This window comes from Nomascus leucogenys, chromosome 9 (assembly GCF_006542625.1).
Source record: "Nomascus leucogenys isolate Asia chromosome 9, Asia_NLE_v1, whole genome shotgun sequence".
Taxonomy (NCBI): Eukaryota; Metazoa; Chordata; class Mammalia; order Primates; family Hylobatidae; genus Nomascus; species Nomascus leucogenys.
Window position 1 is genome coordinate 93,537,736 of NC_044389.1, and position 27,520 is coordinate 93,565,255.

Sequence of the window (27,520 nt, forward strand, 5' to 3'; positions counted from 1 at the left end):
ATTTCTTAAAAAGTGGTCATGATAATTTTTATTACTTAAATAGGTTAATGCTAACACCTAAAAGTGTCACCAGTGCCCTGAGGTGGATATGGATCACAAACTTGGAAAATAGGCACTTTGTCTAGTCCACAACCATGTGACTGTAAACCTCCAGACCTTGATGCAGCCAGGGATCTGAGGCTGAGACACATTGGAGACAGCTGGAAGGGACATTTGTTGCCCCCATTCGTTTACCACGCTGGGGAATCTGTCCCTTAAAGACCTGCCAAACTTGAACTGACCTAAGTCACAGTCAAAAGAAACTTACATTTTCACATAAATCTTTACTGAATTGCAAAAATTAGTAAGTGGTGTGAAAAAGACATTTCCTTTGTTGCAAATAACAGATTGGGGAATGGAAAAACAATTGACATGAATTTTAACAAAGTAAAAATTATTTTAAAAATGACTTCCAAATTATAAAAGTTCACCCCATTTCATTTTGAAAGGCCTAGTTTATATGAAAAGATGGTATCATTGATGTTTTACTTTCAATAAGTAAAACTAAGATGAACAGTATTTGTCTCACTGAGATTTCTACTCAGAAGGACATGACCCAGACAGCCAGGCACATTGGTGGCTCCTGAGTGTAGTACCAGCTACTCAGGAGGCTGAGGCAGGAGGATTGCTTAAGGCCAGGAGTTGGAGGCTGCAGTGAGCCATGATCTCGCCACCGCACTCCAGCCTGGGCGACAGAGTGAGACCATCTCTTTTAAAACCTAAGTACATAACCCACTTATGAAAGCAAAATTACATTTCATTGTAAGGTGGTACCTCCCTTGCAATTCCAAGGACCTCTCCTGCCTATTGGGAGGATTATGGGATCATCTTTCCCTTCTGCCTGGTAGACAGCGTAAGACAACAACTTGGCTTTTCTGTCTTGGCCCAGTGCTTGATCTTGACCCACAACATCGACTGCACAACCATAGGCCTAATGCACAGAAGTGCAGACGGCAACCAGCCAGTGTAGACCTTTTTCAAGGATCAGGGCCACTAGCAGGGCAGCAGCTCTTCAGTGCCCTTCCCAGAGCACAAGGCGCACATGTGAACCAGCAGCTGCCAGGGCCCTGCAGTGCAGCAACCCCGGATGACGAGGTTGATGTCCTGGAGCCTCCAGGAAGCCAGACAGCTACAGAAGCGGACACTTAAAAACACGCAGCTAAGGCAAAGGACACGTTAAGAAATTAAACTCGCAGGAGTTGATGGATGAGTCACCTGTCATTCTAGAGGGAAGGTAATGCTTCACCTTGGGAGAAGAGACGACTTTCTAGAATCGTAATTATTTTTCATGTGCATAAAAAAAAATTTCTCCAGGAACCCAAAACTCACTCCTTAATAAAGTTTATAGCCTAGGACCAGTTTTGCTTGTTCATATGCCTCTTAATTACCAGGAGCACTTGACACAGATCAGTATGTTCTGATTCAATTAAGGGTGGGATAAAGTCTGAGCATTTATATTTTTGAAAAGCACCACAGGTGATTCTGATGCTTACCAAGACCCCAAGACCACTAAATAGATTGGGCTTCTCTTTCATGGAATGCCTCTAGTTAAAGCTAACTTTATAAATAAGAGGAATCGAATCTCTACCAAGTGTGAGTACTGCTTTATCAACGGGCTCTAATTATCTCATCTAAAAGGACTTTGTTTTCCTTTTATCTCCACCGAGGCTATTTCCCTCTTCTCTCTCCGTCTCATCTGAGGATGATCCAAGATCTCTGAGCCCGAGGTGGGTTTGTACTACACACTGCTTTACAGAATGCTTTGCACATCGTATAGCATTTGCTCATGAGAGTTTCCATTAACTCCGGGGCAATATACCAGTATTCCAAACACAAAGCACAGGCCAAGACTCCGAGGAAGCAACATGGGTGCACCCCCTCCATCCTCTCCAAACGAGAATGGCACGGAGTTATAAACATTATTAAATTTTATTAACAAAACTTCTTTGTACATTTTAATACATGTGGAATTTTACATCTAGGTAAAATAACAACACATTCAAAATTTACCATTTATACAAACTGTTACAGAATAACAACCAGTGGGTTAAATAAGTAAAATAAACCACACTGATTTTTTAAATTATCTACAAAAGATTTGACTTTAAAATTCCCCTGAACATATAAAAATAAATTAATTTTACTTTTCAATTAAATCTACCAATTAGAAATATTACAAATCAAAATATCAATGTTATCTTATGAATTTTTCACAATACAAAACAGATTCACAAAACTATTTACAGAAATGAGGTAAGAACTGTGCAATGTTTAACCAAGAAACATATTGCAGAATTAACATGTTCTTCCAGCTAAGTACACAGTGGAGGTCTAATTACAGCTGGGTCTTTTCCACTAATAATTCACACACCGAAGAACAGTTTGATGATTACATCCCCAGTGGTGGATCACTCTGTGGTACTGTCACATCAAAAGCGTGGCTCCCCAAAGTGGAAGGGCTGTCATACAGGTTTCACCTGTTTCAGGAACTCTAGTGGTGAGCTTTTAATGGTCAGTAATGGGAAGTGGTTTAAATAAAACAAATCTCTATTCTTACCAAATCCACTCCTTTTCTTGTGACTCATTAGTGGATAAATACCCAGGTAATAGTTTTGCCTGAGCTATCTACAGTTCTGAATAAAGGCGGAAGCATGGGAAGGCTGCGGGTGATGGGATGATTCCTGCTGCTCGGAGGACTGACTGTCCCACCCTGCTGTCTATAGCCCTTGCAGCACAATGGAGGCACTTGATCAAGGGCAAACCCCACCAGCACTTTCCACAGTGGCCCCTTTCTGAAAGAAGTATTTCGCTTTGAATTGATCTGGTTCCCCCAGCAGCCTCAGAACTCACTTAACTCAAGATTTCTTTAAAATATGAGTAGGTCTTAACACTAAAGAAAGCAATTCTCAAAAGAAAATTACCTTTAGCAGATGCAGACATTACCATCCTAACTTCATTACCAAAATTGGCCAAATCTCATTAGAAAGGAAATTTTTTTTAACAAAGATGGTCAAGTCCCAGGTGATGTGCTATATATTTGTAATATTGAATCAATGGAACTGCAGGAGAAGCAATTAGTTCCTTGGAATTTGACTTAGAGCAAGCATACTGTAACCCAAACAAAAGAGCATATTTCAACTTGTACAATAAAATCAAGTAGTTTGTAAATGGAACAAGTATTTAGTTTTGCTATTTGTATCTCCAATTTATAAACAAAACTAGTTGTGTACCGACTATATTAAATTCTTGAGTTGATAAACACATTGCATGTAAATTATGTCACTTTAAAAAGTTATTAAATTTTCTTTCCATGTTCAAAAAACTAGGGTAAGGGGTAGGGGCATGGGAATTCCATTTCAGTGCAACAAAGCAACAAGAAAACTAATCAAAGCCTTACAAGAATGTCCTTGCAGCAATTAATCCTTTGTTGTGCATTGAGTTTCTTGTTGCGTTTCTTCATAGCTGTAGTAAAAGGACTGCAAAGGCAGCCAGATGAAGTGCTGGAACAGCAGGACAGCCAATTTCTAGATGTTTCTCAGGTGTCAACTTTTCTCTTGAGCTACAGGCCCAGTTTTATCACTAAGTCTCTGCAGTTAAACAAAAAAGCAGATGCGTTAGCTACATCAACTTTTGATAATATCCTCCGCATTTGAAACTGTGACTGAGATAAAATGTGGTACAGAAAGTTATTCCCTCTTTTCCTGCAAGTTGGCAAGGCTACTTGCAACGTAATACATAGACATGAATTTACTAGTAAATACTTTAAGAACATTAAATTCAGTATAAAAAGACCAAAGAGGTGGGCCCATCTGAAGGACAGAACTTCCGAAGAATGAATGCAGAATTCATCTTCCAAAATCAACTTTTCCACAGAAGTAACATGGTACTGTAGAGAATGAAATTTTTATGGGCTAAGAAAGTCATGGCCTGTGATTCCACATTTGCTATTTGTCCTTGGGCTTTCTTTGCATTTCCTTTTACTAATCTATAAGTAATAATAGGCTGTAACTCCATTTTTTTTTTTTTAAAGACTGAAATCACAGATGTCACTGTATCTAGCAAGGACACCTGGCACATAGCAGGGTACTCAGCAAACAGCACCTCCCAGCACTGTGTTCTCTATTATGAGCACTCTATTAGCTCATTAAATTACTGTGATTTTCCATTAAATACATTTCATATTGTATAACCTAGGAAAAGTTTGTAATTAGTGCATTTCTTAACACAAGAAAAAAACTTGTGAAACACGGGGAAAAATACTACCAAAGAACTCAATACAGAATCACTGAAAATTGCCCGTGTCAGCAGAACACTGGAGAGGTGACGTGGTATGTGATGACAGGAAGTAGGGGAGACAAGAGGGCAAACAGAAAGCATTGAAGAGTTCATGAAAAACAATCCTCTATTTTGAATAATTCTCGTTACTAAGTACAAACTAAAGTTTCTGAAGACTAAAAGCACAGTGAACAAAACTTTCAAAGTAACAGGAAACAGCAAACACTGCAACTTTGAACACTCATTTGCCAAGTCTCCCACCTCAGTCCCTCCCTTCTTCCTTTTCCTGATGTCCAGTCTCCATTCTACATCCCCATAGCCTTCCTCTAACACGGTTCTGCCCTGAACTGGAATTTAGGGGAAACATTTATACTCCAGTAAAGTAGACCTCACTGAAGGGGAGAATTAATAGAAACGGCCTTAAAATGGGTTCTACTGTATGCGTAGAATACTGTTCCTGCATCCATTTTTAATTTAACTTCACATTGAAAGGGTAAGATGCCATCATCACTTACATGAAATTAATAACTAAAAATCTGAATTCCATTACAGATGTGACTGATTTACTTTCTCTAAAGTAATCTGGTAGAATAATTGGATTGTGTGCCCTAAAATGTATAAATCTTGATAATAAATATACTTAATGTGTAAAAAGCACTTTGGAGTAAAATAAAAATATTTCCAAGTTATATAGACTGGTTCTATAAACAAAGCTTTTCAGAAAGCACCAACTACTGTCTTTTGATTTGATTATCCCATATGACTTGCTAACTAAAATATACTGTCATCTTGAAAATTGCTGAATTACAAAACAGCCTTCAAACCTAATTTGCAAATTCAAACTGATATAAATTAGGGGATGTATAAATTGGCTTAGATCCTTTGCCTATAATATCCATCTGCTAAAAGCAACTGGTTTTAAGAAGAAATGATCAGGGGAACAAAACGGCTGGAAAATGATCATCTCTGATTAATCAATACAGTTCTTGTTTCATTAAGATGTAGTAAGGAAAATATACTTACTGCTACTTTCTGACTTGCATTATCTCCATGGATGGTGAGAAATGGGTTGGTGGTAGCTGTGTGAAGTGGGGGTGCCTGTGTACCTGCAAGAAGGTTGTTTATGGGTATTTGTGTTGGTCCAGGGATCTGCAGCTGCTGAAGTTCAGGTTGGTGGTGCTGCTGGTGGTGATGTTGCATTAACTGATACAAAAAGGCTTGATGTTGTTCCTTAGGCAAAAACATGTGAGAGAAAATGAGTTCCCAAGCACGGAATTCAGCAGTCAGATGAGCTGCCTTATGTTTTCTTTCCTTTAATATTAGATATTTGCTAAGAAAGAAAACAAGTATCTCATCTAGAAAAATATGCTGCACTAGATAATAACCATCTACTATAAAATGTCAGTATCTTCAGTGAACAGCTTATTTTTAAAACAGGACACACATAGGAGACCTCTATTAGGTTATCTGTGATGATCAAACAGGGAGTGCAGCAGCTTAGAGAAATCAAGGTGGACATTTGAATGCATCATGCGTGGTCAAACCCTTTCCAAACTTAAAACAACTTTAAAGTTCCCGTTTCTGCCTGTCATTAGGGTGCTTTCTTGATGCAGTTACCACTCTACAGCAAGCATATACTCCATGCAGCATATATTTATAGATTTCCTGAGTGCTTACTAGGTGCCAGGCACTGCTTTTGGTGCTTGAAACACATTGAGCAGGGAAAGGCAAATAAATGAAAACGTTAGAATGTGATTACTGCTCTGCATCAAGGGAGACAGAACTGTGTATGAGAAAGTCTGGAGGGAGTAGGGTTTAATGGTCAGGTTGTAATTCTAAGCAGATTAGCCAGGGCAGTTTTCATTGCGAAGTTAACATCTGGATGAAGATTTGGAGGAGACGAGGGAATTAGCTGGGTGGATATGGGGGCGGGTGAGGATTTCCAGGCAGTGCCAAGGGCCTCCAGAGGAGCAGGTCCAGCAGAATCCAGTAGCAGCAAGGACCCAGGAAGGGTGGAGGGAGCCAGGAGGAAGTGAGAACACAGAGCTTGCAGTGGCAAGGCATGGCCACTCTGGCTTGTATTCATAGTAAAACGGGAAGGTTTTGAGAAGTGGCACAGTCTGATTTCAGGATGGAGTCAATGTGGGGTGTCAGAGTGAGGATGGAGCTGCCATCAGCTAAGGTGAGGAAAATGATGGGTGGGGCGGGGTTGTGCAGGAAGATCAGCTGTTCAGTTTTGGACATGTTATGTGTGAAATGTCTTTTAAGATATGCCAGTGGAGCTACTGAGTGAGCAGCTGGACCACAGGAGCTTGAAGCTTCAGAGGTCTGGCTGGAGATTTAAGTATCAGCACAGAAATGCTATTTACAGACAGTGACGGGAGATTACTGAATTCCACCTTGGGCACTCTGAAGAGGCTGAAGAGGAGGACCCAGGAAAGGATGCTAGAAAGGAATGACCAGTTAGGTAATAAGACACCAAGATGATGTGGTATCCTGGAAGCTAAGGGGAGGAAATGTTTCAAGGAGGAGGAAAAGTGATCAACTCTGTCAAATGCTGTTGCCAGGTGACGTAAGATGAAGAATGAGAACGGACCACTGGATTTAGCAACATGCAGGTCATCTGGGGGAAGCAGGGTCAAGCAAGAGTGTCGGGCGGAAGCTGTGCGGAGGCTTCCAACAAATCCTCACCTACATCAAGTTTGATCCCTGTAAAGGAACAAACTTTAGCCCACAACACTGGTGGATGAAGGAAAAAGTACAGTCCTTTAGTCTTCATGGTCTCCAAGCAATAATTTGTGCTGAAAATTCCTTAACCATGTTCTGCAAATGAGACAGCTACACGTGCTATTATTAGAGTAAAATCTTGATTAATAGGAAGATACCCAAAGAAATGGAGTTTTAGTGCTCTTATTAAGATGAGGCAACAGGTAAGAAAAAACAAGATCCCATCTTAGTATCAGCATTTAAGATTTTTTTTTTTTTGAGACTGAGTCTCACTCTAGTCATTCAGGCTGGAGTACAGTGGTGTGCTCTCGGCTCACTGCAACCTCCACCTCCCGGGTTCAAGTGATTCTCCTGCCTCAGCCTCCTGAGTAGCTGAGATTATAGGCACGCACCACCACACCCGGCTAATTTTTGCATTTTTAGTAGAGACAGGGTTTCACCATGTTGGTCAGGATGGTCCCGAACTCCTGACCTCGTGATCTGCCTGCCTCAGCCTCCCAAAGTGCTGGGATTACAGGCATGAGCCACTGCGCCCGGCCAGCATTTAAGAATTTATATACACTTATATGCAGTTTGCCTTTAACACCACTCTAAAAACAGACTGAAAATGATCCAGAATCAAAAGTATTTTTAATATATTTTTTACTAGGGCAAAAAAGTACATAAATATATTTAGAAAGAAATTACAAAGGCTGACATCCTGTGTTAATTAAGCAATGCATTCTCCAAGCAGCCCAACTAAATGAAGAGTGCTAGGGAAATGGGTCTGGAGGAAGCCCCACGACTGTCTACAGGGCCAAGCCTGCCCTGCACCTGCGCCACAACCCCACTTGGGTCTCGGTCCATACTTTCTCCCCTTCTACAAGTTCTCTATTTCCCATCTCCCCTCTTATCTGACCGTTAACACCCATCTCCTTCCCTCTGCTGGTCACTTCTAATTAAGAAAATCAGAAGCATTGAAAGTGGGATTGCTTCAACCCTCCACATAAAACCCACCTCCAGTTGCTCTGCCTGCCTCGCTGGGGCAGTGAAATAACTGTTCTCATCTCCTCCTCTGCTAGCACCTTTCTTCTCTCCTGTCCCAGAAATGTCCCATCAACATACACACATGCTGTCACATTGAAAATGAGTCGAAACTGCCCCGTGTACCTACCACATCCGTCTCCTGCTTCCCCTTCCTCTGCTTTCCAAAGTGACATGTCTTGAGGTGCCCATATGCTATCTTTACTTCTTCTCCCTCCCATTTCCTTTTGAACCATTTAATGAGGTTTTTACTTTTATCACACCCAAACTGTAAAAAGCCTCTAGACAACCTTTAAGAAACAGTCCCTGTCATCCAGGCTGGAGTGCAGTGGCATGATTATGGCTCATTGCAGCCTCAACCTCCTGGGCTCCAGTGATCCTCCCACCTCAGCCTCCCAATTAACTGTAATCACAGGCATGCACCAGCAAGCCCGGTTGGTCAATTCTTTCTTACCCTACCACAGAAGCATTTTACACAGTTGACTCCCTTTCTGGAAACAATTCCTTCACCTTGCCCCTAAGATGCCACACTGTCCTTCTCTTGGCTCACTGGCCACGGTTTCTCAATAGCCTTTCTTTACCAGCTTATTCTCTTTTTCTAGGGTGTCCAGGACTCAGTCTTCATGCTCTAGGAGTCCACATCAAATCTGATGGCTCTCATCACCTGTGCAGCACTAACCCCAGATTTCTATCTCTAACTGCATCTCTGCATGGGACTCCAGACACCTACTGTGCAACTGCCTTATCTCCATTTGACTTGTACATCTAAAGGGATTTCAAGCTTAGTGTGTCCATGACACCTATTTTTCTCTCCAAAACTAGTTGGGTTCTGTTCTCCTACATCTCAGTAAAAGTCACTATCCAACCATTCAGAATTCTTCTTTCTCTTGTATGTCCAGCAAACAAGTCTTGTTGGTTCTGTCTTCAAAACATCTTGGCTGGGCACAGTGGCTCACACCTGTAATTCCAGCACTTTGGAAGGCTAAGGGCAGATCACTTGAGGTCAGGAGTTCAAGACCAGCCTGGGCAACATGGTGAAACCCTGTCTCTACAAAAAATACAAAATTAGCCAGGCATGGTGGGACGTGCCTGTAGTCCCAGCTACTCGGGAGGCTGAGGCAGGAGAATCACTTGAGCCCAGGAGATGGAGGCTGCAGGGAGCCCAGATTGTGCCACTGCACTCCAGCCTGGGGGACAGAGCAAAACTCCCTCTCAAAAATATATATATATATATACATCATAATTCCAGGCAGTTTTCAATACGTAGCCCATACTATTTTAACACCTACGTCTCCTGCCTGGGTCACTCCCTGTTTCCTCTGTCTTCACTCCTCCACACCCTACAACACACACACAGACTATTCTCCATATAGCAGTAAAACTAATCCTTTAAAATGTAAATCATTATTTCACTATTCTGTTCAAAACCTTCCAATTCTTAATCCTGAAAAAAATGGAGAATGAAATGAGATAAACAAAACTGAGATTATTAGCACTGGGTGAGAGAATGAGGAGTACATAGTTCTTCAGGGTGCTCTCTGCTCTACTTTTGGTACACTTGAAATTTTCCGTAATAGATTTTTTAACAACTCGCCAGTGGCTTTCCATCATACTTCAGATAAAATCCAAATTTCTTGCCACAGCCAAGAAAGGCTGTATGCGATCATCTAAGACCACCCCCTTGGCTCTGACCTCTCCCACCCTCTGACCACACGGCTGCTGACTCCTCTTCCAAACACAAGCAGGTCCAGGCCTTTGAAGCAGCTCCCCCTTTACCTCCAACGTGCTTTCTCTCTGTGTTCCCTCAAGTCGCAAAGGCACACTCCCTGAGCTCTCACATCGGTCTGTGCTCAAAAGTCACCCCTTGCACAGGCGGGGCCATCCTATCTAAAATGGTCCTCGGTTCCCTACGCCCTTCCCCACTTATTCCACTTCTTTGTTCTTCTCAGCATTTATCACAACCAAAAAGCGTGCATTGTGTCCCTCTATCTCCCGTATCAAAATGAAGCTCCGGGAAAACACACACCACATCTCAGCACTGTGTTACCAGAGCCTATGGCGGCACCATGCCATGTGCCCTGTCACTTTTAAGTTCAGGAGTGAATGTAACATTACTGCAGGTATCACAGCCTGTACCACATGGCAAGAAAAACTTTTTGGATTATGCATTCAATAATGTTATTTCACAAAGGAGAAATCTGTACCCACACTGAATATTATAGCTTAGAACACATGCTCCCAATAAGATATTATCAAAAGAAAGAACTTACTGGTGTGAGCTGTTGAGAATTTAACAACTGCTGAAACTGCTGTTGATGAATAAGTATTTGTCTTTGCTGGTCAGAAAGTAATCCTAGTCCTGAGGCACTGAAAAATGATTACAATTCTTACTTTTTACTACACACCTCTAATGCATTTTTAGAAGTTTAAAAATGAAAGACAACTTTTCAATTTGATGTTTAATAACTTAAGTACAATTTTGAATCCAAACACTCTGAAAACAATTATGTACAAATTATTTCTATATATATGTTTATATATATGCATGTGTACAGCTAAGCAGGAATTCACATTGTCAAGAAATGTTTTTATTATAAAACAAATACGCCCTAACTTATTTTATGGAATAGAAATTTACATGTGTTTCTAACAAGCATATATAATAATTTATCTTTAATTATTCAAGGATAATATAACTCACACTAAGTAAACACATATTTGAAACAAAGAATCCAAACATACTACTGATTTGACCTATCCTTTTCTAATGGTCCCAATGGTAAAACAACACCAATGAAGAGAGTAAGAGGAAATAGCTTTCTAGTACCCACTGCAAATCCATTTAAAAGTATTTATTCCCCCAAAAGTATGTTTAATAACAACATAGCTTTAGTCCCCAAGTTTTGAACAAACATTCAAAGGCAGTTCCAGTACAATGAAACCAGTGAGTCTCACTTCCTGGGAATTCAGATAAATAAATGACCTTTATCCTATATCAAAATCTTTGATTAGAACATTAAAAATATTACATAAATTTTAAGAAACTAATATTCATGTTATCTCCACTACGGTATTATCTTTCTTCAGAATTTATGATACAGTATTCAAAGAAATAAGAAAAACTAGTATTTAAAAATAGACATCACAGATTAAGACTAATTTTCAGCACAGAACATATTTAATGCTGTTACTAAAAGTAACTTAATTTCATTTTAATCTAAATTACTTAAGTTTCAAAAATAAATGTACCCTGTGTATAATATACTTAAAATTTTTGGCAGACTTCTCAAGGTATATCTACAAAGGAACACATTGACAGCCCCAATCTAAGGCCTAGACAACACCAGTACTCTGTTTCACTAAAAATCCCAAAACATACTTAAGTTTCTTACCTGTTAGTCAGTGTAGCTGGCATTGGATGTGTTGCATTAGGTGGTACGGTTGTGTGAGTGAGAGGGGTAGGGTTCTGGGACATGGTGACAGGAGTCTGCATAACCCCATTTAAAGCTCCTACAATGCCATTAATTGCCAGTTGGTTACCTGGCAAAGCTCCAATTATTCCACCCACTGCAGACACGGCAGGAATGGTGGAAGTTACAGGCTGCATTCCACTAGCTAGTGCCCCCACTGTCACGCCATTGACCTGCTGAACTCCACTCACTCCTGAGCCTTGTTGAGCCGGACTCTGCCCAGCAGGAGGTGGGGTAGAAAGAGCTGATGAGCTGCTGGTACTTTGTCCACTAGAGGTTAAGTCCTAGCATAAGAAAGAAGAGAAACTAAGTTTAAAGAACACAGCAAAACTGTTTAAAATAATTTTAAACCATTTAACATAATATACTATTATTCACAAGTAAATCAACACAGATGAAAATAACCATACAAAAATTACCTGATTTAATACAGGAAGAGAATTATCAGGTAAAAAGCTGTTTCCTATATGAGGGCTCTTACTGCTGTTCAAGGAATCAGTAGTAGGAGCTAGAATAATAAAAGACAAAAAGAAACCTATTTACCCTATTAAATTACATTATGTGTAAGATTAAAGGCTTATTTAAAAGCTTATGCCGAAGCCCATATCAAAACTACTTAAATATCTAGTCTTGCTATTCCTAAGACTGAGTTAAATAAGAAAAAAATCTATATTGAATACCATCGCTTTAAATCAATAATGAGATCATTAGACATTTAAGTAAATTTTGCCATTATATTATGGACTAAGAAAGTTAGAGTAAATTCAAGTTGATCACTTAACAGGATTCTTTATGCCCTTCAAAAACGACCTATAGTTCCTTTTCTACATCTTCATATAACTGGTGACCAATTATTACTCACTCATAATACAAATAAAACTGAAAGCCTATTTTCCTTAGATACAAAATAAATATTTTCACACTTACCAGTCTGTGCTGAAAATGTGTGTATTTGATGAGACGGACTAGGATTTGCTGTTATTGTTGGAAAAGGCACTGAAAGCTGTGCATTCAATAACTGAAGCCGTTCCTTTTTGGCAGTCAAGTTTTTAATTTGTTCCTCTAATCTTCGGTTTTCAACTTGAAGTTGGTGTAATGACTTCAGCATTCCTAAAACTAGCACACATTTGGATAGCTTTTAATAACGACAAGTACACACATAAGACTAAGTATTTTACACAGTGCCGGTGACCTTAGAAATAAGTTAAAATAGAACAGTAGAAATTCTGTAAAGTGTTTCTAAATGATTGTTTTGTTCCTAAATTTGTTTGTGGATATAAATTTCCTATCTATGTTTGTATTTTTATAAGCACAAAGGCAAAGTGTTCCTGGATGTACCTTCTGGAAACTTTGTTGCCACATACCAAAAAACACACACCAGCTTCAGGTGTTTTTCCATTCTCAAAGAAAAGTGATGACATTTTATTTTCATCAAAACAAAAGCCTATTAAAAATTCAAGTGCCTGTCACTATTTTTCATTGAAGTCATATATAGAATGGTTAAGGATCGCACCAATACCCTTTATCAAAATAATGAGCACATGTTTTGTTTGTTGTTCGGTTTAGGGCCTGGCAGGAAGCCCCTAATCCCAGCTGGTCAGCATGTTGCTCTGCAGGTCACCCAGCAGGGAGCGCTATGTGTGCGCCGAGCCACCTCTCCAGTTCTGGAGAAAGGCGCATCCCCTGTAAACAGGCTGACTTTCAGTCTGGCCCCATCACCTCAAGTACTTCAATTCCTTCCACAACTTGGACCTCCCAACTAACAACACAGAGTGTTGCTGTTAAGATTTTTGAAGTGTCCGTCACGTACTAAAAAGTTGTATTTGTTTAACATGACCTCAGCGCCTTTAGAAGATACAATTCCTCTGGTACAGACACATCTGGCCATTTCCCAAGGATTTAACTTTTATCCCTCCCCTCCAAGATCCCACAAAGAAACCTTAGTGGGCCCAAATGAGATGCAATAAGACTAAGCTAAACCTATCCTCCAGCTATCGTGTTTAAAGGATTAGCCTGGCATGAATTTCCTCACAATTAGTGAGCATTTTTTGTCAGGGTACCACTCATAAAATACCAATTTATGGCACTTAGCTAGCCAACAATAAGCAAAATGTTTCAATAAAATGAAGCAGCAAAAGTTCATACTCCAAAATGATGAAAACCACCTATTTTTTCCCTAAACTTAAGACAAGGCCACATCTCCAGCTGACCACCACCTATTTTAACTCTGCATTTTACACCCACGGCCCTAACACTTAAAATGGTGAAGATACTGAAATATAGATCTATAGTACATGCTCTATAATCCAATAGATCATAAGCATAATATATACTAATTATAGATTTAATTCAGTAATTATTATTCTTCCTCCAAATTATAAAATGAAGAAGCGAGCTGGCCATACTTGACTATTTGTATTTTTTAATGTAAGCTTTCCAGAGGTGAGCAAGTTTTCTTCAAACAATTGGGGTAAGAGAAGACAGTGCTCATGTATTTTAGTAAACTGATAAGAACAAAGTACAGTGGAGACACAAAGTACCAATATGTATAATCATGGTAAGCAACGAGACAATGCTATCTATGAGCCAGGCAGTGGTCCTTACATTTTTCATGTCATTTAATCCTCACAATAACCCTCTGATATGGATGCATTATTACTCCCAATTGTAAAAATAGGAGACTAAAGAACTTTAAAAAACATGCCCAAGATCATACTTTGAGATGGAATCTTTCTCTGTCCCCTAGGCTGGAGTGCAGTGGTGCGATCTCGGCTCACTGCAGGCTCCGTCTCCCGGGTTCACGCCATTCTCCTGCCTCAGCCTCCCGAGTAGCTGGGACTACAGGTGCCCGCCAACACGCCCAGCTAATTTTTTGTATTTTTAGTAGAGACGGGGTTTCACCGTGTTAGCCAGGATGGTCTTGATCTCCTGACCTTGTGATCCGCCCACCTCGGCCTCCCAAAGTGCTGAGATTACAGGCTTGAGCCACCACGCCCGGCCTAAAATCATACTATTAATAACAGGTAAAGACAGGATTCAAGTCCAAGCAGTAACTATAGAATCTCTTCTGTTAAACCACTTCACCTTATACTTTCTCTCACTGTATTATATAAAATGTATATCATAATCCCATTACTACTCTGGATGAAAAGTGACTTCTGCATCCATCTGCCTGTTTGTCCATCTGCCCATCTGTCTTGATTCACATATAAGAAAATGAATACTTACTGTCACTAGGAGTACCCTGTTCTAATAAAAATTGCTGTCCTTCACTCCACTGCCTCTCCAAAAGCTGTTCTATGCTGGCTGCTACTGGAGGCAGATTTTCCAAACTGCTGTTGCCTGGTTGATCATAGCGAATCTGTAAGCTGCTTACAGGGGATCTGTTGAAAACAATTCTCAAGTTAAAAAGAAGGGGAATGCTTTTAAGAGAGTACAGTTTCTTACCTTAAGCTGACCCCTTTTCTCCTGTATGAGTTTTATAACACTAGGCTGCCTATGCCAGAAGTATCAAGTTCCTGGATTTAGAAAACCATAATCTACCCTAAAACTGAGTAATTATCATTCTTCCTCCCAATATTACAGAATCAAGGAAATAGCTAGCCATCATAGATAATTAAAAACCACTAGAAAATATAAACACACCACCAACAATCTCTGAAATAGGCTGTAAAATAACTTGGTATGGCATTATAAGACAAAAGGGGGAAAGACAAGATTAGACTTAAAAAAATAATTTCCCAGAAAAGGGTTCCACCACTCTGCTTTGATATATTTGCCATCATAATAACCCTGAACAATTATAATACTGTGAAAGGTATTTGAATTTACAACCAACTAAAATCTCAAATGTCACTAAAAAGAAATTTAACAGTCTTAAAGCAGCCTTTTGTTATAAATTAAAAATTACTCATTTTCAAGTATTTTCACAATTAAGAAATAATAAGACCAAAGCAATTTTTTTTTTTTTTTCCCATTTTTGGAGATAGGGTCTCACTTTGTCAGCCATGCTAGAGTGCTGTGGTGCACTACAGTCTTGACCTCCTGGGTCATGGGTTCAAGCGATCCTCCCACCTCAAGCCTCCTGAGCAGCTGGGACCACAAGAGCACACACTACCACGCACAGCTTTTTTTTGGGCAGGGGGCGGCAGTGGGGGAGGTTGGGCAGGGGAGACGGAGTTTCATCATGTTGCCCAGCTTAGTCTCCAACTCCTTGGCTGAAGTGTTCCTCCCGCGTAGGCCTCTCAAACTGCTGGGATTATAGGCATGAGCCACTGTGCCCAGCCCCCAAAGCAATTTTAGATCCTTTTACATGAATATTTCTAAAATGTCTTAGATCTATACTTCAAATGATAACCCTTCTAAAACAAACAGTACTTGTATGAAAATGAACATGTAATGTTCTCTCCACTTTTTGGTTTAAATTAGTAAGTGTGGCCATTTCTGGTCTCCAGCTACCATTCTAACATAATACATTTAAAGAGCTTTAGAATTTCCAATGCTTTTGTATATATCTCTTATGATCTCCACGACAACCTAGTGAGAAGTCAAAACTTGGTTTATTGGCTCCATTTTCAAATGAGGAAACAGGATGGAGTTTTAGTGACTTGTCCAAAGACGCACTGCTGGTGAGGTGACAAGAGCTGGGCTACACAACTCAGGTCTTCTAACAACCCACTAGTGTTCTTGACACTGCCTTAATATGCGTCTCTACAAAATTTTCACAAGATGTTAAATGGGGTTTTTATTTCATATGTAAACATTATGGGCTACATACAATTGGCCATCCCTCTGCAAATAGTACATTATGCCAGGATAATTTAGGCTGTTACATCTCAGGCTGATTTCTAAAGAGTAATATAAAGTTGGAAATAATACGCTAAAAATAATTTAGTACCATTTGTTAAGTCCCATTTAATGAGAAGGAAAAACTATATTAAGCAAAATAGCACTTTTTAAATAATTCTTGGTAGCTTATAATATTTTAAGTTTAAAAGGGCGACAGAGAAATGCTTCTTCCACTTAACACTGAGCAAACATTCATTAACTTTCTTCTTTGAAAAGAAAAACAACATAGAATTAATCACAGCATAAAATCACAGACTAGTCAGATCATGCTATCATGTGTTCTTCAGATTCCTGGTTTCCAAAGAATGGATATTTGATTTTCTGCAGAGTTCAATCAGGGAAAACAATACTACTTCTAGTTCACCCAGGAATTATATAGGAGAAAAGGCATCACTAGATGTACCATTAGAAAATAAAATTAGTGGTTACTGAACTAATCTTTAGGATAAAGAAGATGTTCCTTAACAGGCATTCCCCAAATGTATCAGCAATACTGTTATTCATGATCTGTCATGACATGAAAAAGTTCATTTTGAAAAAAAAAAAAAATTGTAGACATGGAGTCTTGGCATGTTGCCCAGGCTGGTCTTGAACTCCTGGCCTCAAGCAATCCTCCAAACTTGGCCTCCCAAAGTGCTGGGATTATAGACATGAGCCACCACGCCTGACCAAAGTTTTCATTTTTAATCACATTTCTCCCATTCTTGGAAGAAAGACCCTAGAATGGGCTTTTCTCTTACTCTCCATTGTCACCCAGTCTAACACCATGCTTGAGGGAGGGTTCCTAAATTAGAGAACATGGAGAAAACAAAGAGAAGGCACAAAAGGGAAATAAAATTAATAAAGAGATAGCCATCACCAAAGTTCCATTCTCCCCTACAAACAGACACAGTATCTCATACCACATTCTCCCCATTTAGAACAGAAGGAATATGCAGTTTGATAACCCCAAGTATATTAATTATATTTTAATAAATGGTACCTGAATACTGTCATAAAATAATTTCAAAAAACTTGTAATACATTTGCTATAACTGATTCAAACAATTTAAGAACTAGCAGGAGTTTAGTGATCTACCACAGGACTTTACTGAATTAGGAACTAGAGACTAAGGGATTAAGTGCTACACCGAACAGAGCTAAAACTGGAACCCAAAGTTGAAAATCTTGGGTCTACAACTTTAAGAGATCTTAAAACTATTTTATGATCAGAAAGAATTACTCAAATCAGTATACAGGTAATAAATATAAGAGAGTTCGAACTGACTGGAAACCAAAGGAAAGGGATTTGTTTTACTTAGAAATCTAATGGTGTTTAAATTAATATTTAAATTAATTTAGAATCATCTTTCTTGTCTAGACATGCTTCTTATCTGTAGAATGCTTTTATAGCCTCACAAATGTACACTCTACTGATATGAGATAAGAAAGTTTCCAAATCTCAGTTTCCTTTGCCTATACTTTGCAGTGTAAATAGCGCTTACCGTGGCGAGAGACTTCCTCGGGGTGAGCTTCCTCTGCCAACTAGGTTGCGGCTATTGTCTCCAAGATCTTGATCTGTAGTGTAAATATTTCAGAGCTGATAAAGTGACTCTCGCTAGATAAGAGGTTTTAAACTCTTGCCCTGATTTTTCCTAAAACATACATTAAACCTTTACCACTATCTTTGCAGTTCCCATGAAAGTAGAAGATCTAGCATGTTGCTAGTTTAGAATTGCTGAACTGTGGCATGTAAGGCGTTGTCCCTACACGTTTTTGTGGGTGTAGAAGGCCATGGATTATGTTCTGTTCTTTCATTCCTTTCAATTTTACAGCACAGAAGCGTGGTTTGCATTTGCTGTACCCTCCCCTCAGCCACTTTTAATTTCTACGGTTAAAGTAATGAATCACAGCTGTGGACAGCTAATCTGTATGCTTATCACAGCAAATCCGTATGCTTTGTATTTTTTAACACTTTGCATCCCAAGACAAGCCATAAAACACATTTACATAGAGCTGCACACCAAGACTAAAATTATGGTGTTAGATACTAGAGCCTTACACCAAGAATAAAATTACATAAAACACTAAATTTCCAAATTGACAAAAACAAGTAGGAATATAGAATCCTGAATTTTAAAGAAAAAAATTAACTTTTCAAAATATTCCTTAGGTAATATCAAATATCTCTGCTTGGAAAGTAACTTGTATCTCCCCTGCAGTTAGTTCCTTATAAAAATCACCTTAGCTGGCCTCTTTCAAGGTTGTCCTCCCCTTATTCTGAGTCAGGTAACCTCTGACCCTTAAAGGGTAAAGACAGACTGATCCATTCTTGGTAAACTGCTAAATCCATTCCCTTCCCCCAAACAGGCATGACTACTTGGACATGTCAACCAATCCTTAAGGATGGAATGAAACAAAGCAAATCCAGTGGCTCATTAAGACAGTACAAGAGACAAATGCGACAAAACGTCAACTGGTGAACATTCACAGGATTACTAAACACTGCAGAAATTCTCTAACAGGATTTTTTTAACCAAGTTTGTGTAATACAATTTCATGAATTATGCAAATAAAGGTTTAGGCTATTCACAGAAAAGCCCAGTGTTATGTTACTTTCATTGCATAGAACTGAGAACTGAACACATCAATCACAAAAGTCACAGGAGACACTGCTGCATTCCTGCTTGCTGATGGCTCTGCTGAAACATTTCCATTTCAGACGGTAAAAAAAAAAAAAAAAAAAGCACATCACTATTTTGCAGCACAGCATACTATTTACTTCCAACTGTGATTCTTTTTTTATTGTAAATTGGCAATTTGTAATTATATAAATTTGGAGTACAAATTGATGTTATGATATATGAATGTAATATGGAATAATAAAATCAAGCTAGTTAACATATCCAGCACCTGAAATATTTAACATTTTCCAACTGTGAATACTTTTTTAAAGTACAATCCTCTATTAACCACATCCCTGCATGTTTTCAAATAAAATGAACCAAAAGGGGAAAAAAATTAAAGTAAGTGAGAGTAGGGTTTTAGAGTTTAATAATTCTTGAAAACTTACCTGTTTGATTGTTTTCAGACTGAGCTATAAGAGCTGCCATTGATGAATTTGGATTTAATCTATTGCCATACATATGAGATTGTGCCTGACTGAGAGAAGATCCAGATAGAGTATTTGCCTAAATGGAAAAAATTACAATGATAAATGAATTATATTTGAAAATAAAGTTTTCCCTTCTAATAAATCTAGTAATTATATTCTCCAACCTAAGAATATAAGCAAAATTTGGGACCTTCTGAAAAGCAAATTTCATTCTTACTTGTTTTACCATTCCGACATGTCAATTTTTTAAAAGTTACATAACTAGGCCGGGCGGGGTGGCTCACGCCTGTAATCCCAGCACTTTGGGAGGCTGAGGCAGGCGGATCACGAGGTCAGGAGATCTAGACCATCCTGGCTAACATGGTGAAACCCCGTCTCTACTAAAAATACAAAAAATTAGCCGTGCGTGGTGGCGGGCGCCTGTAGTCCCAGCTACTCTGGAGGCTGAGGCAGAAGAATGGCGTGAACCGGGGAGGTGGAGCTTGCAGTGAGCCGAGATCGTGCCACTGCACTCCCTGGGCGACAGAGCGAGACTCCGTCTCAAAAAAGAAAAAAAAAAAGTTCAGTAACTACAATTTTTTTTTCTTTTTTTTTTTTTTGAGAAAGAGTTTCACTCTTACCCAGGCTGGAATGCAATGGCACGTTCTCGGCTCACTGCAACCTCCGCCTCTAGGGTTCAAGCAATTCTCCTGCCTCAGACTTCCCAGTGGCTGGGATTACAAGAGGCGCCCGCCAGCACGCCCAGCTAAATTTTTTGTATTTTTAGTACAGATGGGGTTTCACCATGTTGGCCAGACTAGTCGCAAACTCCTGACCTCAGGTGATCTGCCTGCCTCGGCCTCCCAAAGAGCTGGGATTACAGGTGGGAGCCACCGCGCCTGGCCATAGCTACAAATTTTTAAAAAAGAAGGATTGGCACATTCAAAGTTAACTATTCCTGCTTTTAATTTTCAACGTATCTAGCTAATACCAAACCCCAGTGGCACAGTAGCCATGTGGACATAAGGCTAATTAATCTTATTAAGCCATCTGTAACAAAAGCAGGAAGACAACAGGTATCTAACCAAATGCTTCAATCTCTCGTATCACAAGCTGGCTAAGGAGGTCAAAAGTCCAACTTTTACTTCTAGTATTTTAACTACACGGAGCTGTATTCCCATTGCTTAACTCTGTCATTAGTAAAACCTGCACACTATTTTGTTACTTCCTATTTTGATAGACTTGGAAGCCTGCTGCTTTTTCTGTTTTGTTTTGTTTTTATTTCAAAAGAAAGCAAACAGGCATCCCAAGTATGTTTTCTATACAATGCAGGACTCAACGAATCACAGCTTTGCCCTGACCCCATATAAGGCACTGTCTTTTTGGCAGCAAGCCAGCTCTACTAACTGAAGAGCTCGTCCAAAGTTTGTAATTCATTCATGTTGCTAACCACAATTCTGAAGGCCTCACTGGGACCTGTGCCAAACAAGCGAAAATGAACCCTTAAACAGATGAAGCTAAGGAGGCTGGCCAAAGTATTGCGTAATCTACTGTAATAAAAATGCTTTCTTTGATGTGCATGCTCTCTCCCACTTTCCAAGAATATTATGACCTTAAAATGTGACGTTTTGGAGGCAAATCTCTTGTATACAAAATGCTGTTACTCACAGAAGACTCTCAGTGGCCTGAAATAATTTTCAGATTTAACAGAACAAATGTTAAAGTAGAATTTTGTTCTTCTTTTTCATGAATGAATCAAACTGAAGCTTTTACAAACTAAAAATCATTGCAGTTATTTCAGAACAAAACTCTTGAAAATATCAGCAAAGAACTAAAGCACTTCTATCGTAAAGAAGCTGAGTAACAAGAACAAAAGATGGGGGACATTTGGATATGTATAACTGCACACAAGAGACTAAGACAATACAGTAGTTATAAGCAAAATAACACAGAGAAGAAGCTGTATTTCTGGACAGACTCACATCATGACATTGCATCTTGGCCTTTAGCCCACTTACAAAGCATGAAAATGTGCATTTACAGTTCACAGAAACAGTTTCTGGGATGTACCATCCTTGCTTTCTATTATCTCAAAGCGTGTATTTTATAGTTCACACTTTAATGTGTAAATTAAATCTGTCAATTTCTGGGTTTTGTTTTTCCCCTTACTAAAAATATGCAGACAAAGTAAGTTGGTACTCTTCAGTCCTGTTTAACAATCAACTGTCCCTCAGGAAAAGGTAAGTTATAACTTCAACATGAAGATCGTGCTATTCACTTACCATGTATTTAGTAGTAGAGGGCGCATAAAACACACAATTCATAAACAGAGATACAGTTAAGATTGTTTTATCTCTCCAGAAGTCAATTCTTTGGGAATCTTAGCTCTTAATAGAACAATATAGAATAAGAAAAATACAAGCAATTCAACAGAAAAAAACAGATATTACTAGTCCCATCTGTTGACGTCTCAGATCCTAATACTTAAAAATAGCTTTTGTAGAGCCAATTTACTCTTACTGTAGATACAATTCTAAAAAAGATCCCCTATACATTTAATAGATTAGAAATGGAAAATTAATTAGGAGGAGGAAGAAGAAGTCTTATCTCCAGACAGTTTGTTGGCAGCAAGAAGTAACAGCTGACCACAGGACAGGACAGAGAAAAATATGACCAATAGAGAAAACAGTACAGAATGTGGATGCGGTGGTCCTCAAAGAAGACACTGAGGATAGCATTCTCATTTTAGTGTATTATTAACTTTATAAAGGGTACCTCTAGATGCCTTAGCACTTCCAAAGCAAGGAAAACACTCTCAGCCTTTTGACTCTTGTTCATGCAGTCACCTATGTTACATATCAATATATCACTTGGAATACCTTTTTGCTTTCAATTATCAGTCTCATCAGTTGCCTTAGGTAAGAATCCAAAGATCCAACTCTTACTGGAACTAGAAATATACTCTTTTTTACGAAGGGTTCCTTCTGCCAAGGGCTTTATATTAATATTTATCCTTATTAGCTTCAAATTTCAGAGGGGTGGCATTTTCTTGATCAGGTCTCTGAATTATCTTAGTTTCCCTATCAGATCTATATATATACTAAAGATCAAAATAGAAAGGAGTATGGCACAACGACTAATTTGCATAATGACGATCATCAGAAAAAAAGATAAAGTATCTTTAGCATATGCTAAAGAAGGAAAGTATTTTTAAAAGATGGCTGGCAAAAGTTAATACAATAAATGAAATTATTATTGGAAATGACCAATTTCCCAAACGGGTTAGCTAAAATTAATCTGGTAGTTGTTTTTCTAGTAAAGACATTTATCTAAACAAGAGACTTTCAAAAGAGAAAAGTTATTAATTTTACCAGATAGAGTCATTTTGGTGTATAAAACCATCTACTACATTCCATATTAATTTCTGCTGGGAAACTGAAATCATGAACATCATCATTTTAAGGTTGGTGAGACGAGATACCAAAGACTACGCAAACAACTGTCACTGCTTAGCCTACATTTCTTAACTGATGTTTGGAACAATTAATACTGGGACCCTTGATGAGTCTTTCGGAAAGACTTGGTACCTCCAAGCCAAGAAACCCCCACCTTTTAGAGGAAAGATCCCACAGCTTATTAGCACTGAAGATGGAGAAGTGGAAGAGCTGGGAAGAGGAAGACGGCTTACTGAAGAGAGCACACACACAGTGTCTGGCGTTTCAGAGACTCAAAAACCTTTGCTGCCATTAATAAGCAAAAGCATTAAGATTCAGGGGAAAGGAAGGAAGTCCGTGTTAACCCAAAGAAATAAGGGTTATGAAGCATAAAGGCCATGAAAGCTTTTACATTTAAAAAAAAAAAACTGGAATCAGAAATAAAGGAAACATTAACATACACATACTTCTCTACAGCATACTTTGAAAATGGATTTTGAAAAGTGCATTGAAAGCAAATTACTAATATACCAGAAGACTGTTTCAGAAGATCTGGTATAAAGACTAGAAATTCTTTTTGGAAAAGAAGTACCTATTATATGACATTTCAATCTTAACCTGCCCAGGTAAGGAGAACGGCTATTGTGAATAGATATTCTCCTTGGATCTGTTGATACTGTAAGAATATAAGTTAACACTAGGGGAGGCTGAGTGAAGGATATCCATGATATATCTAACTCTCTGTACTGTCCTTGTAACTTTTCTACGTATCTAAAATTATTTCAAATTAAGAAAATTGCCATTTAAAACTTAAAGAGGAATCTTTCAAATATATGTATATATAATTATGTAAGGATAACATAAGAATATATAGGATTATATACATACATGGATGTATACATCCTTCATATAATATCTTAAAGAGGAATCCTTCCCCTTTCCCAAGACCAATAACTGATAAAAATCACTTCTGCTCAAGATGTTATCTAACATTTATTGTAACACTCTAGTAAAAACCTCATTAAGAGATGTGTAATTATTTTACAAGATAGACTGAAAGACCAGTAGATTAAGAATAAATTGAATAATTATTGAAGTAAGCTTAAGTCGCTTTTAAACAATATATGTTCAGGTGTCTGAGTTAAAGAATATCCTTAGCAAATTTAGAATAACTTAATATATTAAACATCTACAAGTCTCTACCAAGGCAGTATTCAAACTCAAAACAAATAAAAGAAACTTAGTATTTCCTAAGTAGACCGGCATACCATATTAAAGTATTAAGATAAAAATATATTTCAGCTTATAATTTCTCCTGTTATTAAGAGTTTACCTCTGATATTTTCAAATGTCTGCCTATGACCACAGAGATATTTTAAAAGAGCTTGCTTATAAAGTATTAACTGTCAAATTCCTAGGAACTTGGCTCATTCTAAAGGAGTCGACTGCATGGGGGAAAAGGTTCAAGTTTCCTCAATTATCTGAATGTGAAACTTAAAAGTGGACACTGTTTTGGTAGATTTTTTTCCTGCCTAATGTTGATAAGGGCAGAATAATAAGAAAAATTAGGTTCGAAAGACTAATACCTATGAAAATATTTCACCTTTGGAAAGCACTGTATTAATAGCAATGTATCATCTAGAGAGAGATCTGAAACTTCATACTTCAATCATACAGGAACAGGTTATATATAGCAAGCATTTTTTTTAAATGCACAATTAACCTGTCAATAAACATTAAAGTCAAGTGATTCAAAAAAGCTGTAAAGTAGCTGCTTCAAGCTTTTCAACCCTGACACATGACTTAAAAATGCAATCTTCCAAAAATATTCAGGCTCACTAAATTATTTACTTTTTAAATTCCTAATTCATATATACTTTCAGAAGGAAAAACATTTTATTATCACCATATATATCATAAGTCAAGCTATCTCACTTTGGGTAAATTATTAAACCTCTCCGTCATCAATTTCCATCTGGAAAATGAGGATAACAACACTATCTACCTCATAACAACACTGTGAGAATTGAGTTAATATATGCAAAGGGCTTAAAAAATGCTTGACACATGGTAAGCGCTCACATTTTAGCTTAACTTTAAAAATTATTTTCACAAGCTATTGTGGTTTCTATTTTTCCATTAAAATCATTAGAAAATACAACTTACCAATTATATTCTGAACTGTGGCTATATTTCAAAGATTAAAACTATTTCCCTAAGAAAAATTAGATAGCATAAATGCCTCATTATGCAGTAATGTTTTAAACTATGTATTTGATAATATAGCAACGCTGCACATAGAATGTAAGGACTTGAATGTTTCTAGATCCAATTTATATTATTGTTTGAATTTGGGAACACAATATATTTGATTAGAAAAGTTTCCAGCAAAAACATGAATGAACATTAGACATGGATTAGGGAACAACTGAAAGTTTCACATATTCTCCAGCTCAATTCATACTTTATATTTACTAAGAACATATTCTGATAGCAGACCCATTTCTGTGTCAGCTACCACCAGTAAGGCTTCAATACTCAGCATGTGATGAGAGGTGAAACCAAGTGTGAACAACTTTCAGGTCCCATGAGTAGGCTGACTGTTGAAGCTGTCAGGTTCAATTGCATCATTCCACATTATTCAATGCTCCGAACTGCTCCCTAATTGTTAGGAGCTTAACGTATTCAAAACCATTGTTTAGGCTAAAGCCAAAATGCCCCACAATTGAGTTTCCATAAAGTAGTAGGAGGGAATGAAGTGTAGTTAAACCATCACTGAACACTCATGATCGGACAACAGGACTGTGTAGATTAACCAACCAGTTCTAAGTAGGTTTCTTAACTGGTTAATATCTTATCAATATAGCTCTTACCTTTCCAGGGAAAAATTACTTTAGGACAAAGGCAGCTATTGAAATAATTTCGGAACTGGAAAAGACCTTAATCCACAGCTGAATATATATACTGGCTAAAATTCATTTATCTATGTTAGCATGAATTATATGAGTTTTAACAGAAATTGTTAACACTATTTCCAATACAGGAAGTGTTCCTGTACAATTTCTTTTCTCACTGGTAATTAGGCTGAAGAGTAACAGTTGAAGTCAATAACCATGAATTCTAAAGTATTTTATGGTCTGCATTTGAACCTCATAAAGTATCTGTACAGCAGGTAGAACAGATACTTAAAGTATTCCCATTTTACATATGGAAACATTGAGGCTCACAAAAATTAAAAGACCTACCCAAGGTTATACGAGTGAGTAGCAAAACTCCTGGAATCCAGGACTTTTGCTGACTCAAATTTCTGCTCTTTTGCATTGCATCACACAAATGAACACAGTAAAATTACTAACAACGTTTTCCAAGGAGATACCTCTTAGCATAAGAAGTACATAATTGGGAAATTCATTTTAACAGTAACAATTAGTAATAAGAGAGCAGGCTAAGGAATCAGGCTGTCTTAATTCCAGACTTACAGATATGTGACTGTGACTGAACCTTTTCATCATCTGGTAACAAGAGATGTTACCAAGGTTATAAAAACTGATTTTGCTCAGAAAGGTAATTTCCTTAAAATTATAAGTTATTATATTATTGAAATCAGAAGAAATTTACATTCTGACTAATTAAGTATTAACACAAATATCACCCCAGAAGTCAGTTAAATCTGCCTGAGAAACTAAACCATTTTCTCAAGCAGAATTAAAGTGTCCTCATTAGACATCATCTGAAAAGATATCGGAGACTACATCTTAGACAACTTCCCCTACATAAACACACACATACATAATATTGGAAAACAAAATATTCGAAGCTAATAGAGATGAAAGTGTCACAGAAATCTGCAAAACTCTAGTCACTAAATTGTATCTTTAAAATAGCGAAATATGCCCAGGAAAGGTGGCTCACACCTGCAATCCCAGCACTTTGGGAGGCCGAGGTGGGTGGATCACGAGGTCAGGAGTTCGAGACCAGCCTGGCCAACATGGTGAAACCCCATCTCTACCAAAAACACAAAAATTAGCCAGGTGTGGTGGTGCGCGTGTATAGTCCCAGGTACTCAGGAGGCTGAGGCAGGAGAATCACTTGAACCTGGCAGGGGCAGAGTTTGCAGTGAGCCGAGATCGTGCCATTGCACTCTAGCCTTGGCAACAGAGTGAGACTCCGTCTCAAAAAAACAAACAAACAAACAACAACAACAACAAAAACACAAAATATCTGCATTTACTAAATATCACATAAATAAACCTTGGAAGTTTATTTTACTTTAAATGTTGTTTCACTCTACATCATTTTGTTTAACAGTAACATGGGATAGACAAGAAGCCATGATTATCACATGAAGATTGTATTTCAAACACAAAACTCAGAAAGTAGGATGTAATGGAATGCAATTATGTTTCATTGCATTCAGTCTTAAGTTCTTCTACTAAAGAAATCATCCTTCAAACAAAAAAAAGCACCTGCATTCTCCCAAAGACAGAATGACTGCAGAACTAGGAAACAGCAGGATTTGAAAGGCAAAATGAAAAATTAATGACACTCCTACAGAAACTAATTTATACCTCCACCCCTGATCCAACAAGGGCAGAGCACATGATCAACTGTCACATGGACAGGAGTCCGCT

The 27,520-nt window shown here is 38.2% G+C and overlaps 1 protein-coding gene across 9 annotated transcripts in view; it reads right to left on the bottom strand.

The window, feature by feature from the left end:
* Window positions 1-1,949: 1,949 nt before the first annotated feature.
* Window positions 1,950-27,520, bottom strand: part of MLLT10 (MLLT10 histone lysine methyltransferase DOT1L cofactor) — a 212,401-nt gene continuing 186,830 nt past the window's right edge. For 6 of the 9 annotated variants that reach the window (XM_030819220.1, XM_030819217.1, XM_030819218.1 and 3 more), the window contains 9 exons: window positions 19,435-19,552; window positions 17,867-17,939; window positions 14,763-14,917; window positions 12,462-12,650; window positions 11,954-12,042; window positions 11,457-11,818; window positions 10,335-10,431; window positions 5,338-5,544; window positions 1,950-3,626 (listed from right to left, as the gene is read on the bottom strand). In XM_030819220.1, coding sequence (XP_030675080.1) covers window positions 3,582-3,626; window positions 5,338-5,544; window positions 10,335-10,431; window positions 11,457-11,818; window positions 11,954-12,042; window positions 12,462-12,650; window positions 14,763-14,917; window positions 17,867-17,939; window positions 19,435-19,552 — 1,335 coding nt within the window. In that variant the 3' untranslated portion in view covers window positions 1,950-3,581. The remainder of the gene's footprint in view (window positions 3,627-5,337; window positions 5,545-10,334; window positions 10,432-11,456; window positions 11,819-11,953; window positions 12,043-12,461; window positions 12,651-14,762; window positions 14,918-17,866; window positions 17,940-19,434; window positions 19,553-27,520) is intronic. The other 3 variants (XM_030819219.1, XM_030819225.1, XM_030819221.1) reach the window with 2 other exon arrangements.